This window comes from Thermobia domestica, chromosome 7 (assembly GCF_964235325.1).
Source record: "Thermobia domestica chromosome 7, izTheDome1.hap1.1, whole genome shotgun sequence".
Taxonomy (NCBI): domain Eukaryota; kingdom Metazoa; phylum Arthropoda; class Insecta; order Zygentoma; family Lepismatidae; genus Thermobia; species Thermobia domestica.
The window spans coordinates 29982855-30001060 of NC_137460.1; the positions used below are offsets into that span (position 1 = coordinate 29982855).

Genomic DNA, 18206 nt, shown 5'->3' on the forward strand with positions numbered 1-18206 from the left:
TAGGTGATTTGATGGTGTCACCCAGGGGTGCCCACAGAGGAGGGCTATGACGCAAACTGCGTCATTGAAATATTTGGGGGGGGGGTAAAATCTATATATGTTGGAGGGGGTGTAAAAATTAATCGAAAAGATTTTTCCATGGAAGAACAACTACGGATAGACAATTGGGGGGGTGCGTCATGAACATAAGGGAGTGGGGGATGGATACCACTGGCATACCGTGAAAGGAGTCTAAAACATTATATTATGATAAAGATCTACTTAATTATTATAATAAAAATGCTTGTATTGTTACACATCTCTCGCCTCAAACCAAGTACATCCTACACTTTAAGCATCCAGTGAATCATGATAAGGCGAAACAGCACCTCAAAATACACATTAAATTTAGAAATAAAATACTACTAACACCTCGTTTTAAAATGAAAAACAATAATTCTAAATGATAGTACAACTGAAAATTCAAATCTGTAATTGGGATTTTCTGATAGGAATAGTTTTGTAGTAATTCCAACAAGTACACTTTAATTTGATCATACAAATAATATGGAATATATAGCCGAAAATTAAAATCTGAAACAAGATTTTCGCTGTCAGGTACCGATAGGTTTCCAGCAATATCCAGTAATTATATTCTATATCATACCAATGATATGAATAGATATAAGGAATTTAGAACGACAAATTCAAGTCAGAAATCAGAATATTGCTAGCGGAGATAGGTTTTCAGTAACTTCTTGTTATTTCAATAACTCCAATAATTTGAACGTACGGATGTCATCATTATTTGCAGCCAAAATAGTGATTTCCTGGAAAGAATTGGCAACATCAATATTCCACTTCTGATTCCTTTCCAGATGTTGAGAGAACTGTTTAGATACCGTAGTGTGGTATCTTAATAAAGTAAAAGAGCATCGATCTCTACGAACTTGAACTTGATTTATATGGATGATTTGTTATAATTCAGTTGAGGTCCCCCTCAGTAGCAAGGCATATTGAAACGTTAACAGACTACTTAACGTGGAATCCAAAGATCATCTGCTGGGAATCGAATCGGGTTCTTCAGCAAGAAACGCTTGTCCATTAAGCACTGAATTCTTTTGATGTAAGAGGTCAGCGTGAATTTACCTACATATTTGTAGTGTTGTATGAGTTGCGTTTTCCGTGTTTATATTTGTAAGGGTCAGTATAACAGTTTTAAAAAAAATCTACAAATGCAGTATCTTGTATTTCGTAAAGATATATTTCTTGAACCCTTCACAAGAAGCCAGGTCTAATTAAACAACAACTGTAAAGCTTAGAGGCTCTACAGGCAGGGGTTTGTATATTTCGCTGACAAATTACTTGGTCTATCGGGTGCTAAAATTAAAAGTGGTCTATTTTCTGGTTCTCAGATTAGGTAACATTAACAAGATAAGGTCTGATGAATGCCTAATAAACAGAATAAAGCAAGCATAGGTATATTGGCATAAATAAATAATAATATACACTGAAGAATCCAAATACAAGGAATAAGTGAATCAAATGATCAAAGCTTACAATGATTCACAATCCAACATATACGAGAAAGTACAATTCAGGTATTGAAATCTCGGCTTCTTTATTAAAATTGCAGTATCAATTGGCTGATCACGGGGAAATATACCGTAAACGTATAGCTACCACGGACAAGCGGTAGAAAGGAAAATTAATGCCCTCAACTTTAGCAGTATTGTCGGATAATAACTCAGAACAAGAAAGACATTCAGTGCGAAATAAATAAGACAATGTTCAAATTTGTTCTATTCTTTGTAAATATTTCTTCAGAATTTATCTGATTAAATACATAATTTAACAGAAGCGCCGTAACCTGGAACTTTTCTTAGCGTGTAAAAATGTGTATTCCTCTGTGGAAACTAATTTGGTCTTTCGTAGAAAGCATGGGCAGAGTTATGGAGGGCTTTGCCCTTCCAACTTTTTGACAAAAAGTAGAAATGCCACATATAAGATGGCCACCTACCGAGCAAGTATTTCACAGATCCGAGCCCGACGAAAAGGTCTGCCCTTCCAGGAGACAATTGAAGCGCTTGGAGGATAAAGGTGGATGTAACAAATTGAATATGATGGGAAAATTCACTTTCACAACTTTGTCCGTTAACATACCACCTTCATCGATTCTAAATATCTGCACTAGGACGAGGACTAACCAAATAATGTGTTAGGTAGCATATAACACGTGCATGAACAGCCAGAATGCAACATTTCGAAAAATGTAACATAACACCTTTATCTTCCAAGTGCTTGAATTTCTAATTCCGCCCATCGTTGAAAGGTGTGAAATATAGGTCAAACTCGAATTAAAACCATAATAAACTTTTATTACTTACAGGATCACAGCCGGACATTTGATAATGTAGGGCCTGGATTACATTTATACACTATCTTGGACTAATGAATTTCACTCAGATGATTGAATTATAGCAGCACCTATATTTTCAGTTCTTTTGGAAATTGTATGGTGGGCCTATTCCGTGCTTCAAAAGTTAAAGTTAAGTAATATTATTAGGTACAAGATAAAAAGGTTAACAATATTATATCTGGGCGGAGTTAACAGTAGACTTCTTACTGAAAATGATCGAATTACACTTTTGCTTAGCTTAAGAGATTTCGGACACATTCTTGGAATGCACTCAACTCATTTAATGCTTGATTTAAGCATCAATATGCGTATTATGTTGTACGGAGTACGAAATTTTTATCTTGAAGTGGGTCACAACTCAAACAGCAAATAACTTGCTCGTTGGGCGCGGAAGAACGTTGCTTACCTCCTCGACTGGTAAACATTGTGTTAAATATTACCAGCTGTTACTCTCTAAATTTCATACGTGAATTCCAATTAAAGTTCCTCTCACTATTTAAACTTAGTTTCTAGAATTATATGAAAATACCAAAATAAAACTGCAATATAGCTATCCTTGATCCAGAGAACGTAACAAATACTTCAATTTAACAATCAAATATCTATAAGAATCACCTTTTTCTCTACAAATAGAATAAAATTGTAGCACAAAGTAATTTTTGTACTTGCGAGAAATAACTTCAGAAATCGAGTTTAATGTTTTATTGTAACTGAATGAAAAAAAGAATACAATAACAAAACATAAGTAAGAAAAAAGTACTTGATCAAAAACAACAAAAGAAAGCAACCCAAACAACATAGTATATAATGCTGAATTTGCTTTCTCGATTTTCAAATTTTTAGTGTTTTATATATAAACGAAAAATTGCCCTATTTATACAAATTTAAATTAAATGGTGCTGTAACTTCAATATAGTAAATTGTATAGATAAATAATTATAATATGGAATTTTGTTACTCCAAATGAAAGGAAACACGCAATCCCTTTAGATATTTCTTGTCAGTGCGGAAATTTTCTAAATAGCAATTTATGGAACGCTCAATTTAAAATACAACCAATAGTACAAAATAACTATCTCTATGACCTATGGAACCCGGATGTTCAATGCCAAATTCACAAAAACTCTCCATTGAGTTCTGTCCTTAGCCAAGTGGATCTAGTTTTTAATTTGTATTTCTATTTCTGCGAGATCCATCTTAATATTGTATTCCTATCTGCGCTCTAGGCCTTCCTAATGGTCACTTTCCGGTTGGTCTTCCAGTTAAGACTTTGAAAGCGTTCCTACTTTGTTCCATTCTGGCTACATGATCTGCCTACCTGATCCTCCTAGGCTTGATGAACCTAACAATGTTCGGTGAATAATATAAATTATGTAGTTCCTCGTTAGGGAGTTTCCGCCTTTCCCGTTTTTCTTGGCTCCGAAAATTCCTTTCAGGACCTTATTCTCAAATAATTTCAGTCTACCGTCTTCCCTCAGAGTAAGCGACCATGTTTCGACACCACACAGCACAACAGGCAGCACCAATAGTACACGAGAAAAGAAAAATACTGAACAGGTGTTATAGTAAAAAAAAAAAAGAAAGGAAAGGAAAAAGATCGCTACCAAACAAAGCTCATTGAAGATAGTAAAAGTCTTGTGGCCATCCAAAGAAATTCTCAATTAAATGTGGCACTCTTAAATTATTTATTCCTAATTCCAAGGACAAACATTTGTAGGTTAAAGTGTTTCCTGACATACTTAGTGGTTAACCTGTTTGCTATTTGGAACGTGTTGCTTCTGCTCAACGCTCTTCCGTGACTCTTGCGTTTATACTTACAGGATGGTCGCTCGTCATGATGTAGCGATATACTTACATGAATTTTATCCGCTATAAAGTGCTAATGATATCTGGCTTAGACCGACACATAGGACACACTGTGCAAGCAAGAGAAATATTTTAAAGATACATTTTGAGAAATTTTCATTATAAATAATGCTTTACATGTGTGTTTACCGGCGGTAAACGCGATAACATACAGAAATCACCACTGTACTAATATAGGTAAAACATCAAAATACATTGAAATACTTATTTTATTATATTAAATGAAAAGCCTAAATACGGAATATCGTGTCTCGAAACTTACGGAATCATATGGGGAAATATTATTGGATATTCGAGTTAGAAGAGTGTCCTGGATTTTTATCTCGGAGTCTTATAATAATAGATATGGAATTTGGCATTTAGGTTTTTGATTTAATTACAATATAGAACATTTATCTTGAAATGTCATTACAAATGTTAAACTAGCAGGTGAAAAACGTAAAATTTTCTACGATGAAAGTATTGCAGGAAAACATTGCTTGATGCACTCTAGAATAGCACAAGAATAACAGCGTTGTCAAATTATCATACAATAGTATTGTCTCAAATTGTGCTACACGAATATATTACATATTTTAATTTCACATTTAAAATGCCAACTTACTTATCACATGCATTATTCCCTCTTACAAATAAAGGACTATGACTCACGTGCAAAGAGTTCCGGGTTCGATTCCCGCTCGGGCCTTTGTTTTTAACCAATAAAATAGACATTTGTAACGACATGTAAAATATTAATTCACCATATGTTTGTAATGCATGAAACAATAGATATAATTAAATCAGCTGTAAAACCTTTCAATATTTTTTGTTACCTAGAAACAGAATGTAACCCACTCCCGAAATGTATTGATATCACGAGTTATATTATTGCTACCACAGTCGTGTAAAATATGTTCCTGATACTTTTTGTCTATATCTGTAGACAGTGTGCGAATTACGAGGGTGATGAGGGAAAATCCCCTTTGGCTAGAGCATACATCCAGTATTACCAAAGGGGATTTCCCCCTCATCCCTCTCGTAATTCGTACACTGCCTAAAGATATAGACACAAAGCGTCAAGATAATTGTTTTACAGAACGTCTGTGGTAGCAATAATATAACCCGTGATATCAATATACCTAGTTATATCATAAATGCTGTCACAAAGTTTGCAGTGGCGCTGTAGGCATCCGGAATGACACAGTGCTGCTATGTGTGCATAAAGCGAAAGATACGTTGATATTGTACTGAGTTCTGATGGAGTGGGGCGATTACGAAAACCGTGTAGCAGTAATTGCACTACAGAATGTCGGGTAGACAGCAGGTGAGATTTTCAACGTCCTGATAACCAAACAAATCAGCAAGAGATTCGTGTATCGTTCCATGTTCGATAATTTTTAAGAAGACATGTATGGTATCCATTCAGGGTTAAAAAAAAATCATCGGAAAAGAACTCGTACTCAAAGTAAGTTAAGTCACTCCAATGAAGTACATCAACCATTAATAATAGTGCACACGATCATGGTATTCAATTTGTTTTACTTCATGAAATGTTGGATTACGCATGGATATAATTTCAACACTTTCCTCACTGCTGTATGGGCTGTCCTACGGACATTGCGTATTCTGGCTTAGACGTCATAAAGATCTGTGGGGAGATCTTGCCATTATCTCACTAACATTAATCACTGCCTCTTGTCTTAGAACAGTCCTCCTACGTTGGTGTTTCACGTTACGTATAGACCCTGTCCCACCGTATTTATTGACCATTTTCTGCACTGAATTTACAGTCTAGCACTCTTACGGATCATTTGCGTAAAGTTACTGTGGCTTCTTTAAATGAATTTTATCTGAAATATTGTTCAACAATGGAGGCACGTTTCTGAACACTAAACGGCATCATAGAAAGGAATTTTTCACTCAGCGAAGAACAAATGCAACCTAGAAGTATAGCGGAGCCCCTGCAATCGGCAATGGATCCCTCCGCTTTCCCCTCCTCCTTCCCATTCACTGTAAAAATCTGCTGTACTAATGGGCATAACGGAACAACTAAAACAATACTTTATACCTTAACTCAAATATCCCCTATGCGTCGCTTTTAAATTCAACATACTGAATAACAATACAAGAATGCTCTATTTAATCACTCTACTCTAAGTTGGAGGAAGAGCACGTTTCTTTTTATGGATTCTCATTTCGTGCGATTTTAAATGGTTATTGCTTATGAAAGCTTTCTCACAATAATTACAATGAAAATCCCTTTGTCCTGTGTGAATTTTTTTATGGTCATGCAAATGACTACGTTGTGCAAATTTTTTACCACATAATGTACACACAAAAGGTCGTTCTCCAGTGTGTTTCCTAATATGACGACTTAAGTAGTCACGACGAGAGAAACAGTCCCCACACCAGGAACACCCAAACTCCTTCTGACCTGTATGAATTCTCAAGTGAAGGTTTAGAGCACTTTTATGAGAAAATTTCTTTTCACAGGAACTACATTCGTATGGCTTTTCACCAGTGTGAATTTTCTCATGTGACCTAAGATTTCCCCTAATTTTAAAAGTATTTCCACACACCTTGCATTTGAATGGTTTAATGGTTTCATGTACTAGCATATGAACTCTAAGGTAATCTTTTCTTGCAAAATTCTTGCCACATTTCATGCAGTGAAACGGCTTTAAACCTTTATGAAGAGCTATATGATGTGAAAGATAACTCCGATCCGAGAAACTCTTCTCACATTTTTCACATTTATAAGGTCTATAATACATATGCGTTGCTAAATGGTCAATCAGAGCTTTCTTATAATTAAAACCTCTCTGGCAGTAGTCACAATGGAACTTTTTCTCTACATGATGTGTTTGTTCGTGAATGGTAAGTTCGTCTACTTTCGAAAATATTATACGACAGTAACGGCAGCGAAGAGGCGCTTTACCGCTATGAACCATAAAGTGATTCTTTAAACTGTACTTTGTAGCAAACCTACATCCGCATTCTGTGCAAACGAAATTCTTTCCTCTGTTGTGTCTCTCCAAATGGGAAAGAAATTTTATTTCTTGTGAGAAATATTTATCACAGTAGGGGCAATTAAAGCCTTGTGATGTGGTGTGTAATTCAAGATGTAATATAAGATTATTTTTCGATTTAAATACTTTAGCACATTCATTACATTGATATTGCTTTTTGGGTGCTGCATGACTTTTTAGATGTGAAACTAAAGCTCCTTTAAGAGAAAAGTGCTTTCCGCATTCTGAACAGTAAAGAATTTTACTTGTATAATGTATTTTCATATGCTTTCTAACGTAACCTCTAGTTTTAAAGCTTTTTCCACAAAGAGTACATTTGTTTTTCAAGCCAAGATTTGTAGATTTACTTTTTTCGTTTTCTGTATTTTGGTGCTCAACACTGCATGTATTATTTTGAAGTACTGAATCACTGTCATATGTTAAAAGTGCAAGTGAAGAGTATAAACTATTTTCATTCGTCATGGTAGGTATTTGTGTAGGAAATAACACTGACGTACTTGGCTTTCTGCAAGTAAATACAAGGGGAAAAAGCATATTACATGACATATCTTAACATTAAAATCCTAATTATAACCTACAGAATTGAGATTACAGAATAAGAGAAAATTAAATGAAACAATTTAGTATTCACATACAATGTACTTCATGAACAATACATCAGCTTCTTCAATGACAACTGAAATTAAACTGTTTATAAATTAATATATTACCTGTTAGATTTTGTTTTGTCATATTGTGCAATTTAACGTTTAATGTCATATTTATATAAAAATTTGAACGAAATGTGAAGATATTAAATGCAGAACTCTGAATAAATGCTATTTCCGGATTTCAATCCTGTAAATAAAGTGTCATTTACTGCTTTTAGTTTAACAATAATCTTCTGTTTTCCATTACCTTTTGCAGTCTGAATCCTGTCCACAAAATATTTAAGAAAAGAGTTTGGGGACGGGTTCTTGAGCACAAACAACGCATATTCGAAAGTGCGAGACAATGCTTATAAACATCTCAAATCTCATCTGAGACTATAAAATATTTTTTTCTTTTTGTGAAATAACCAATATTATTTATAATATGTTCAACTTTCCCAAGTAAAAATTTTAGAGAAAAATTAAATTTTTCAGTTTAACATCTCAGGGCTATTTCGTGCAAGCTAGAGTAGATAATGAAAACGAATAATTGAGAGAATTGTTGGAATGGGAATGTTGGATGTTTGACTGATTAATAAGTTTAGCGTCCCTTTGAGCTCCTACGGGGAATCAAACCAGACTCCGACACACCTGGGATCCGTATTATAAGCATATGACAGGAAAGAAATCTAGAATGAGAACGTACGAAGAAACAGGAGTATTGCGTGGAAATTAACGGACAAGATGAAATGCCCCACAATTTCTCAAAGTCCGAGATCAAACGAGAGGTACGCGTGCTATACACCACGAGATCAATCCTAGGAAATATCTTAGGATTTATCTTCGGAAAAATGTTACGACATATCTTCTAGGAAATCCTACCCTTTTTGTGCCATACACGTGAAGAGTTTTCCTGTCTGACTGAATGACGTTTATCAACATTGTGAAATAGTTCTATTTAATAAAAGTACAAGATTGAAGAATTACTATGCTAACCATACTGCACATCCCACTGATATTAATAACAGGCGTTATATTGTTAAATTGGATACCTCTAAAAAATAGCATAAATGTCAGAAGGGTGCTGGAATTCTTTTGGTGTACCACTTGTTACAAGATTTACAAATAAAATTTAATATTTTGCATGGAAAGATATATTTATAAGGAGCAAATTTCTGCAAACAACAGAATTAAAAACAAAGTAATACAGCTGTATTTTATGTTTACAATTGTAGGATTATTAGTGTAAATCATTATAAATGTTTTAACGACGGATAAAATAGGTGAGAGACAATGTTTAGCAGAAAGGGTCCAGCTAATTTTTCTAAGAAATGTTGCAATTTCGGTAGTTTCTATTTACATTAGTTTAGTTTAGGCTGGTTCAGGTTAGTTACGGTTATGTTACGTTAGATTATATTAGTATATTGTTCCAGCTAATTTTCAAAAAGTGACAGAATTTCGCATACTTCTATTAATATTAGGTTAGTTTAAGTTAGTTAATTTCATTAGGTTAGATTTGGTTAGGTCTAAGTACTTGCATCTTCCATTTCTCCTGTAAATTTTGCCTACTTTTGGACCCCTTCTGCGAAACATTTACCTAAGTGAATGCATATGAAAGATGACCGGTGATACTATTTTCCACCGCCGGTTTATTTCTGTATAGTTTACAGAAACTATAGTTTATGCTTACAAGTGGAGCGCTACCACCACGATACCATGACAATTGCTATCCAAACTCGTATCATTGCCGAAACCAACTCGTTTTCAGTACATTAACTGACGTGCCAGCTTCCTTCGCTCGCACTCCATGACTGACGCTCGGGCCCCAGCTTCGCCCTGCCCTGACCGTTAGATAGCATTTGTAGTTTCCAGTGACACCTAGCACAACTTGGTTTGCGTTTTTTGCACTATAGTTTTTATGCTATATATCCGGACCCCGTATTTGTACGCGAATCGTAAAAGAATTGTAGTTTATCATCAATTGCTTGTGATGGTTCTCTTGAGGGATTTTATTTATGCTATGTGAATAATTTTCATGTCCGTTAACGTAAATTATTTAGGAAACAGTGATAAATTATAATTTTTCAACAATTATTTCGAGTGGTACAGCTAAAGTAAACCTGTACGATCAGACGATACCTCATCAGTTGTGTTTTCACTTTCTCTCACCTGATGTCGCTTAAATCGAAATCTTACTATTTTTTTTTTTTTCGAAATAGAGCATGCTCTAAACAAGAGAAATCTCATACGATCGTTCAGAACACAGGAAATGATATGAGATCTAATGCCATACACGTTGAGATTTTGACTCTAGGACAAATCGTAAGAGATTTCCTAGGATCTATCCTATAGTGTATAGCGTGCCGTACTAGACGAGTGCAGACTACCAATGACCCACTTCACTATTCTATGTTTTTTGTAGGTTTGTAGTTGGAAGTAATTTCTTCTTCTACGTACCAATATGAGATAAAAATTCAGAAACAAGAAAACGATGCTCTACAAACATAGGAAATGAAATTTAGCTTGGATGTAGTTACGAATATTTAGTTTAATTGCACCGCGGTCGGAACTCAAGCCCTGTGGGAGATTCGCAAGGTGGCGGATGGCGGAACAGCCTTCCCAGCCTAAATGGAGGCTAGTTGTGAACTAAGCGAGTTCTAGCAAGACCTTGGCGAATAAGTGGCCCCTGACCAATGAGCACAAGAGCTGAACATCTCAAACCTCCATGCGAGCATGAGAGCAGAGAGGAGGCAGCCCCTTCGTCATGCTAGAAAGTTGCAGGTTAATACCTTGCACTTCTGAACCATAATGATTAGAAGAAGAAACAGAGAGCTGCCCGGACGAACCTACAGGACTGAAAATTGGCAAGGATTAAGGTACATGAATATCGGAAAGTGGAATATAAGGGGATGAACGGAAAGGAAACAGAACTAGAAAATTAAATAAAGAAAACCGAGGTACAATACCTTGATATAACGCAAACCAAGAAGAATGGAAATGGAATAATAGAATTGGATGAAAGACATATATATAGCAGTCCTGAAAGAAGAGAGAGCTAGAGCAGGAGTAGCACTACTGATACACAACAATAATAAAAACTACTTAATAGGATGATAATTTGTAAATGAAAGTATAATGACAGTCAACATCAAAGAGGAACATTGCGAAATAATATTAATAATAATATATTGCCCAAGCGAAGACGGCAAGAAACAAAGGAAACTTTTTCGAGACGCTCCAGAAAATCACAGATGACAGTAATCAAGAAGTCATAATAGTCGGAGACCTGAATGGAAGAGTGGGTAAAAATATGAACGAATGGGGACAGGTCATGTGACCGCATGGTGAAGACACCTTAGGCGGGCTATACACAACGAGATCAATCCTAGGAAATATCTTACGATTTATCTTCGGAAAAATGTTATGACATATCTTGTAGGAAATCCTACCCTTTTGTGCCATACACGTGAAGAGTTTTCCTGTCTGATCGAATGACGTTTATCAACGGTAGTTCTATTTAATAAAAGTACAAAGTTGAAGAATTATAATGCTAACCAGACTGCACATCCTACTGACATTAATTTCAGTCACTATTGTTAAATTGGATACCTCTAAAAAAAAAAAAAAAAAAAAAAAAAAGGAAAAAGCATAAAAGTCAGAAGCGTGCTGATAAACTTTTGGCGCACCACATTTTAGAAGATTTACAAGTAAAATTTAATACTTTGCATGAAAAGACATATTTATAAGGAACAACAAATTTTTTGCAAGCAACATAACTAAATACAAAATAATACACCTGTATTTTATGTTTACTTAGGGTTACTAGTGTAAAATCATTATAAATGTTTTAACGACGGATAAAATAGGTGAGAGACAATGTTTAGCAGAAAGAGTCCAGCTAATTTTTCTAAGAAATGTTACAATTTCGGTAGTTTCTATTCACATTAGTTTAGTGTAGGTTGGTTCAGGTTAGTTACACTTATGTTACGTTAGATTATATTGGTATATGGGTCCAGCACAATTTTCAAAAAGCTATAAAATTTGGCTTACTTCTATTAATATTAGGTTAGTTTAAGTAAGTTAATTTCATTAGGTTAGATTTGGTTAGGTTGTGTTAGGTCTAAGTACTTGCATCTTCCACTTCTCCTGTAAATTTTTGTATGTTTTGCCTACTTCTGGACCCCTTCTGCGAAACATTTACCTAAGTGAGTGCATATGAAAGATGACCGGTGATACTAATTTCCATCACCGGTGTATTTTTGCATAGTTTACAGAAGCTATATTTTATGTTTACAAGTGGAACTGAAGCGCCTGATTCCTTCGCTCGCACCCCCTCGCTGACGCTCCAGCCCCCGCTACGCCCTGCTATGACTCTGTTAGATAGCATTCGTACTTTTCAGAAACCACCTAACAACTTGGTTTGCGTTTCTTGCACTATAGTTTTTATACTATATATCCGTCCCCCGTATTTGTACGCAAATCGTAAAAGAATTGCAGTTTATCAACAATTGCTTTTCATGGTCCCCTTGAGGGATTTTATCTATGCTATGTAAGATATTTTCATGTCGGTCAACGCAAATCATTTAGGAAACAGTGACAAATTATAATTTTTCAACAATTATTTCGAGTAGTACACCTAAAGTAAACCTGCACGATCAGAAGATACCTCATCAGTTGTGTTTTCACTTGTTTTGTTTTCACTTTCTCTCACCTGATGTCGCTTAAATCGAAATCTTACGAATTTTCTTTCCGAAATAGAGCGTGCTCTAAACAAGAGAAATCTCATAGGATCGTTCAGAACACAGGAAATGACATGCGATATGTTGCCATACACGTTGAGATTTTGACTCTAGGACAAATCGTAAGAGATTTCCTAGGATCTATCCTATAATGTATAGCGGGCCTTACATGTTAACGGAAGCAGAATCTTAGAATTTTGCTTAGCAAATGATGTGGTAGTGGCGAACACAAAATACCCACACAAAGATATACACAAATACACAAGAGAGAAACCAACACGCAACGAAAAATCCATAACTATTTACTTGATAATTCAGAGACAAGCACTGAAGAAAACAAGAGACCTCCAAGTTAAAAGAGGCCCACAAATACGAAGCGACCACAGACTATATTAATCATGAAAAGGGTAATCGAAAGAAACACAACCAGACAGAAGGAAAGAAAAAGAGATCAAGAACAACAAAATAAAGAATCAAATCATATAAACTAAAGGAAACAAAGACAAAAGGAAAATTTCAACTTTTAATAGCAGAAAAAAATTAAAAAAATTACAAGCGAAAGTAACGAAGAAAAAAGCATAGATTCGCTGTGGGGAGGACTTCAAGGACATACTACTACAAGCAGCAGACGAAACGTACGGAACAGTAAAAATTGGTAGCAATAAGAAAAGAACTCCATGATGGACACAGGAAGTAAAGAATGAAGTGAAGAAAAAGAAAGAGCTGTGGAAAAATAACTTACCAAAAAGGATGTGAAAAGTTTCAAGGAGTACAGGCAACAGAGAGAGAAAGTGAAAATCAAAGTATTATCAGCCAAGAAAAAAGCATGGGAAATATTTGGAGAGAGAATGGAAGAAAATAGCATAGAAAACCACACATTATTCGATAAGGTATTAAAAACGATCAGAAAGGACAAGGAATGCCCATTAAAATTCGTAAAAGGAAAAGATAGTAAACTCAGAACGGAATCAAGAGAGATAATGGAGCATTGCAAAGAATATTTTCAAGACCTATTGCAAGCTCACATTCCAACAGAAAACAGAATACAAACCTCCATGAATTAAACGAAGACGAACGAACGAAACAGATGAATCAAATGATATAGAAATGGAAGAACTAAAGCAAACACTAAAATTTGTAAAACTAGGTAAGGTTAGTGGACATGATGTAGTAACACTACAAATGTTGAAATATGGGAAAACCAGGAGAAGAACTGTTTCTAAACAAACTATATGGAAACAAAAAGCAATACAGAAAAACTGGGAGACCAACTTTTAAGGGGAAAATCGGGAATGTAAAAATCAGCAAGCCATATCTTTACTCAGTGTACCAGGGAAAATCTACTCAAGAATCCTGAATAATCGACTGTGGAAAATAGTAGAACAAAAACTAGAAGAAACACAAGCGGGCTTTAGACCAATGAGAAGTGTACAAAATCATATATTCAGCCTTAAACAAAACGTCAGCATATCTATAGAATACAACTAAACCGCGCAACTGTGCTTTATAGATCTACAAAAAGCATTTGATAGAGTTCAATGGAAAGAGATGTACAAAGTACTAGTAAAGAGGAACGTAAACAAAAACCTCCTAAAACCTGAACAAAGTGGGTACAAATGTTGCCGAAGTTACGTGACGACTGGAAATTATAAATCAGAAGAATATGAAATCAGAGCTAAGGTGAAGCAAGGAGATATACTCGTATCTGTTTATAATCCTAATAGATGAAGTACTCAAAAAAGCCTTAAGAAAATGAAACCATTTCTTGTAGGATACTGGAATATGGAAACGATAAAACTAACAAAACTTGTATACGTCGACGACATGGTACTAATAGCAAAAACAAACATATTTGCAGAAAAACCTAAATATACTAAACAAAATTTAAGAAGAAAATTTATGGTAATAAGTAATAAAACCGTGATAATTGGCAAGAAAAACACGAAACATAAAATCAAACCGGATAACGAAACATTAGAACAAGTGAAAAACTTTAAATACCTAGGAGTGAACGTAAACAACCAAGCAAGAGAAAAAGAAGAAATAAAAGATAGAACCATGAAGACAGGAAAATTATACCAAATGATAAACAGGAGTTTCATTAGTAAAAGAGAAATATCCAAAAAGATAAAGCTAACGGTATACAGAACTAACTACATACCAACACTTACGTACAGTAGCAAAAACTTGGCCCTAACCGGAAGACAGCGACGAGTCTACAAACCATGGAAACGCGCAACCTAAGGAGAATAACGGGAAATACCAGAAATGATAGAATAAGAAATCAAACTATTAAACAATGCTTGAATGCTCAACCATTACAAGAAACAGTGGAACGTAACCAAATTAGATGGTTTGGATATATAAATAGAATGGATGAAACGAGATTGAAGAAACAAGTACTGGAAGCACACCCCCAAGGCGGAAGACCAAAAGGAAAACCAAGGAAAACCTGGTACATGAGTGTTAAAGAAATATTGGAAACCCGGGGTTTGGAGTGGAACCAATCCCAGAAAATGACGGGAGATAAGAAAGCCTGGAGAGCTCTCTGTAACACCTCGACACCAATGGATAGAAGAGGACGCGACTAAGTAAGTTCAGTAAGTATTTTAACTGCAGTTAAAATTTAATTATGCAAAGAAAATATTTTATCCAGAAAGAAATCATTTTAGTACTTAAGTAGATTCTCCGGAATAAAAGTCTATAATCAACTAAATACGAACTTAGGCTCTCCGGTGTACCACCTTCTCAGTTTTTTTCTTTTTTCCTTTATGATGTTCTAAAAGACAAAGAAAGAAATATTCCTACATTAAATCTTTCTAAAGCTTAATGCGATTTACCTGGACCAATTAAACATGATGTTTAATTTTGCATAACCATGTGACTCCTGAACCAGTAAGAAGAAAAGGCTGAAATTTTCTAGAACTAAATATCAATAGAAGAAATAGTTTGATAGACACATCAGTACTAACAGATGATTTATGTTCGCAACATAACACAGTTATATTAAAACAAAACACCACTTCAGTTTAGTACATATCTGATATTTGTATCTTAAGCGGAACCTTAAACTACTGCATTAATTATAGTGTTGCCAACTGAGCATAGTGTAATTCTCAAAAAGTATTCAAATTTTGGAATTCTTCACCACATTAGCAACATAACTCAGACCGATGGGGAAGGGCATATCCAAATGCATCAACGATTGATACTATGAGCATGGTGTGACATATTTAGAATAAATAGATACTGTGTAACATGTGATAGGAAATTTGACTTTTGTCCAAAGGTTGTACTTCAATAAAATGCTTACGTAAATCACATTTAAGTACATATATGGTTTTCAATAGATCCGTAACCATTATGCTGTTTGCAATTTGATATCTCAAACTTTCTGGAGATTTGAGAAACATTGCTAAAATTTGCAACACGCTCACAATGTAATTGTGCTAACTACCAAAAGCTCTACTGTTATGAAAGCAAGTGCAAATAATTTCCACAAATACGTCATTCTAAGCAATGGTGCAAACTTTAACAATGTTTATCATACCTCGAGAACATTTTGAGATATCAAATGCTGTAAAGGAATTTAGAGCAGTTCTCCTGTTGCAAAATAAGGAAGTACTTATATTCTAAACAAGCCTTTCGGAAAGAGGTCAAATTTTTCAACCCTAGGTACGATAGTCCCATTTACCTAAAATATGTAATATGATACTCATGCAGAGAGAATATTTGTGAATTTAACAGCAAATATATTTCGCCTAAGGATAAAGTTCATATTTATTCAATATCAACAGGTTACAATTAGCTAAATTTTAAAGAGATAACTTCTTGTTTCCTTAGCATTTTTTCGATGCAAAAAAACTTGCGATGATAGATCATATCTCTGTTGCTTTCATCAGAACCATTTGAAGATAAAGTAGTTTTACAATAATACTTACTCTTCTTTTGAACTTTCCCCTTCAGAGCAGAAATTTACGTAAGCTGAGTTAAAACACTCCGCAGTTTGCATTTTAGTTTCGAATTTCATTGAACAGTCACGAGTCTCACCATCCTCTGTGTCCGTTTTAATATGTATTGATTCCTTGATTGGGGTAACAAGTAAAAAGGTTTTCATATCTGATTCAAGAATGGAAGTATTATTATTAGCAGATGTCTTATCATTTTGAATTGATAAACACTGAACCCCTTCTAATTCACGTCTAGCAAGATATGTTGTTTTCTCTGACATATTAACTTCCGGACATGATTTTACATCAGATTTATGCTCTACTAAATGTGTTCCTTCCAGACTTCTGATTTCCAGTGAACTGAGGTCTTCACGGATCAACCTGTTATTTTTTGTATCACATTTTTGTTCATCATGGATTGCAGTATCTGCCTTTATTTTTGTTTCTAAAGTGTAAAGGACAGACAGTCGCTTACACATAATAACAGGTTTCTTGGTTTGAAGCATTGTAACAGTCAGGACTGTAATTATTTTAATAGCCTCGAATAATATATTTCTATCGTCTTAATGTTAAATTGGTTTGTAAAGCAAAAATACACTGTAGGTGACAGTGTTAAATCCAGAGTTAAATACAGGCTCTGCGCCGCGATAGTTTCTTAAGATACAGATTGATTCCATTATACCAATCCTGGAGTTATAGTGACCAGTTTTAAATTGAGCATGAATGGTAGTGTACTTTGTTTTAGGCCTCCTAAAAAAAAGAGAAAAGTAAACATGAGGAAAGAAAGCATTAAAAAGCAATATACGATTCTATTGCTTTGCTATCAGTACACGTATGTTATATTCATAGGAGTATTACCATTTTGCTTCCGAAAATTATGTTTCTGTTTACAATTACTACTTATTCTAACTTATGAACTACTCATTGAATACATCCACGTGAAAACCTGAATGCAAATAAGTTAAAAAAAACTGAAACTACATTTGGAACTGCAAAACACAAGATCACATATAGCATTATTCAATTCCTGTAAGCGGAAATGATTTTGTAACCACCATCTTGCGCTAAATTTTATATACATAAATTTCCTTACTATGTAATACTATGCATACAATACTCGAATCCCTGTATACGATATAACAACCCAGAACAAAGAAAAATATACGTTGATACTTCGGAAAGTAATCGTTGCTCTGATTCAACGCTTGCAGTAGCAGGCAGAGCGCCATGGGTGTAACATCACGCAATCTATAAGCTTCCAGCTGTGCTAATGAGAGCATCGTACTGTCTCAAATGTCCTTGTTATGTCAAAAATGTGGCTGCAATTGAAAATCCTTCCAAATGCAAGGTACGCGAAGTGTTAAAGACCTCTTTGGGCGACATATCTGACAGCTGGGGACACTCATACTAAACTGTGTGCTGCATATAATCCAAACATTGTGACTGAAGGTGATGTGCTTCACTAGATCAGATTTTCAAAATACGAAGAATAAATATACATCCATAACTTAATGGAGAAAGGGTAGACCTTCAGTGGGTAGTGATAATCTTGTCAACAAACTCGACAACATAGTTTATGAGTACCACTGATTTACAGTATCAATATTGTTTGA

The 18206-nt window shown here is 34.9% G+C and overlaps 2 protein-coding genes across 3 annotated transcripts in view; one reads left to right on the top strand and one right to left on the bottom strand.

Annotated features, from left to right (window-relative positions):
- Positions 1-18206, top strand: part of LOC145689965 (uncharacterized) — a 50123-nt gene that overhangs the window by 12928 nt on the left and 18989 nt on the right. The window lies entirely within an intron of this gene.
- Positions 1-18206, bottom strand: part of LOC145689964 (uncharacterized) — a 41930-nt gene that overhangs the window by 3666 nt on the left and 20058 nt on the right. The window contains exons 2-3 of one of the 2 annotated variants that reach the window (XM_081764357.1): positions 16585-17343; positions 1635-7780 (exon numbers count right to left, since the gene is read on the bottom strand). In XM_081764357.1, the coding sequence (XP_081620483.1) occupies positions 6400-7780; positions 16585-17099 (1896 nt within the window). In that variant the 5' untranslated portion in view covers positions 17100-17343 and the 3' untranslated portion in view covers positions 1635-6399. Of the gene's footprint in view, positions 1-1634; positions 7781-16584; positions 17344-18206 lie in introns of those variants that run through there. The other variant, XM_081764358.1, reaches the window with a different exon arrangement.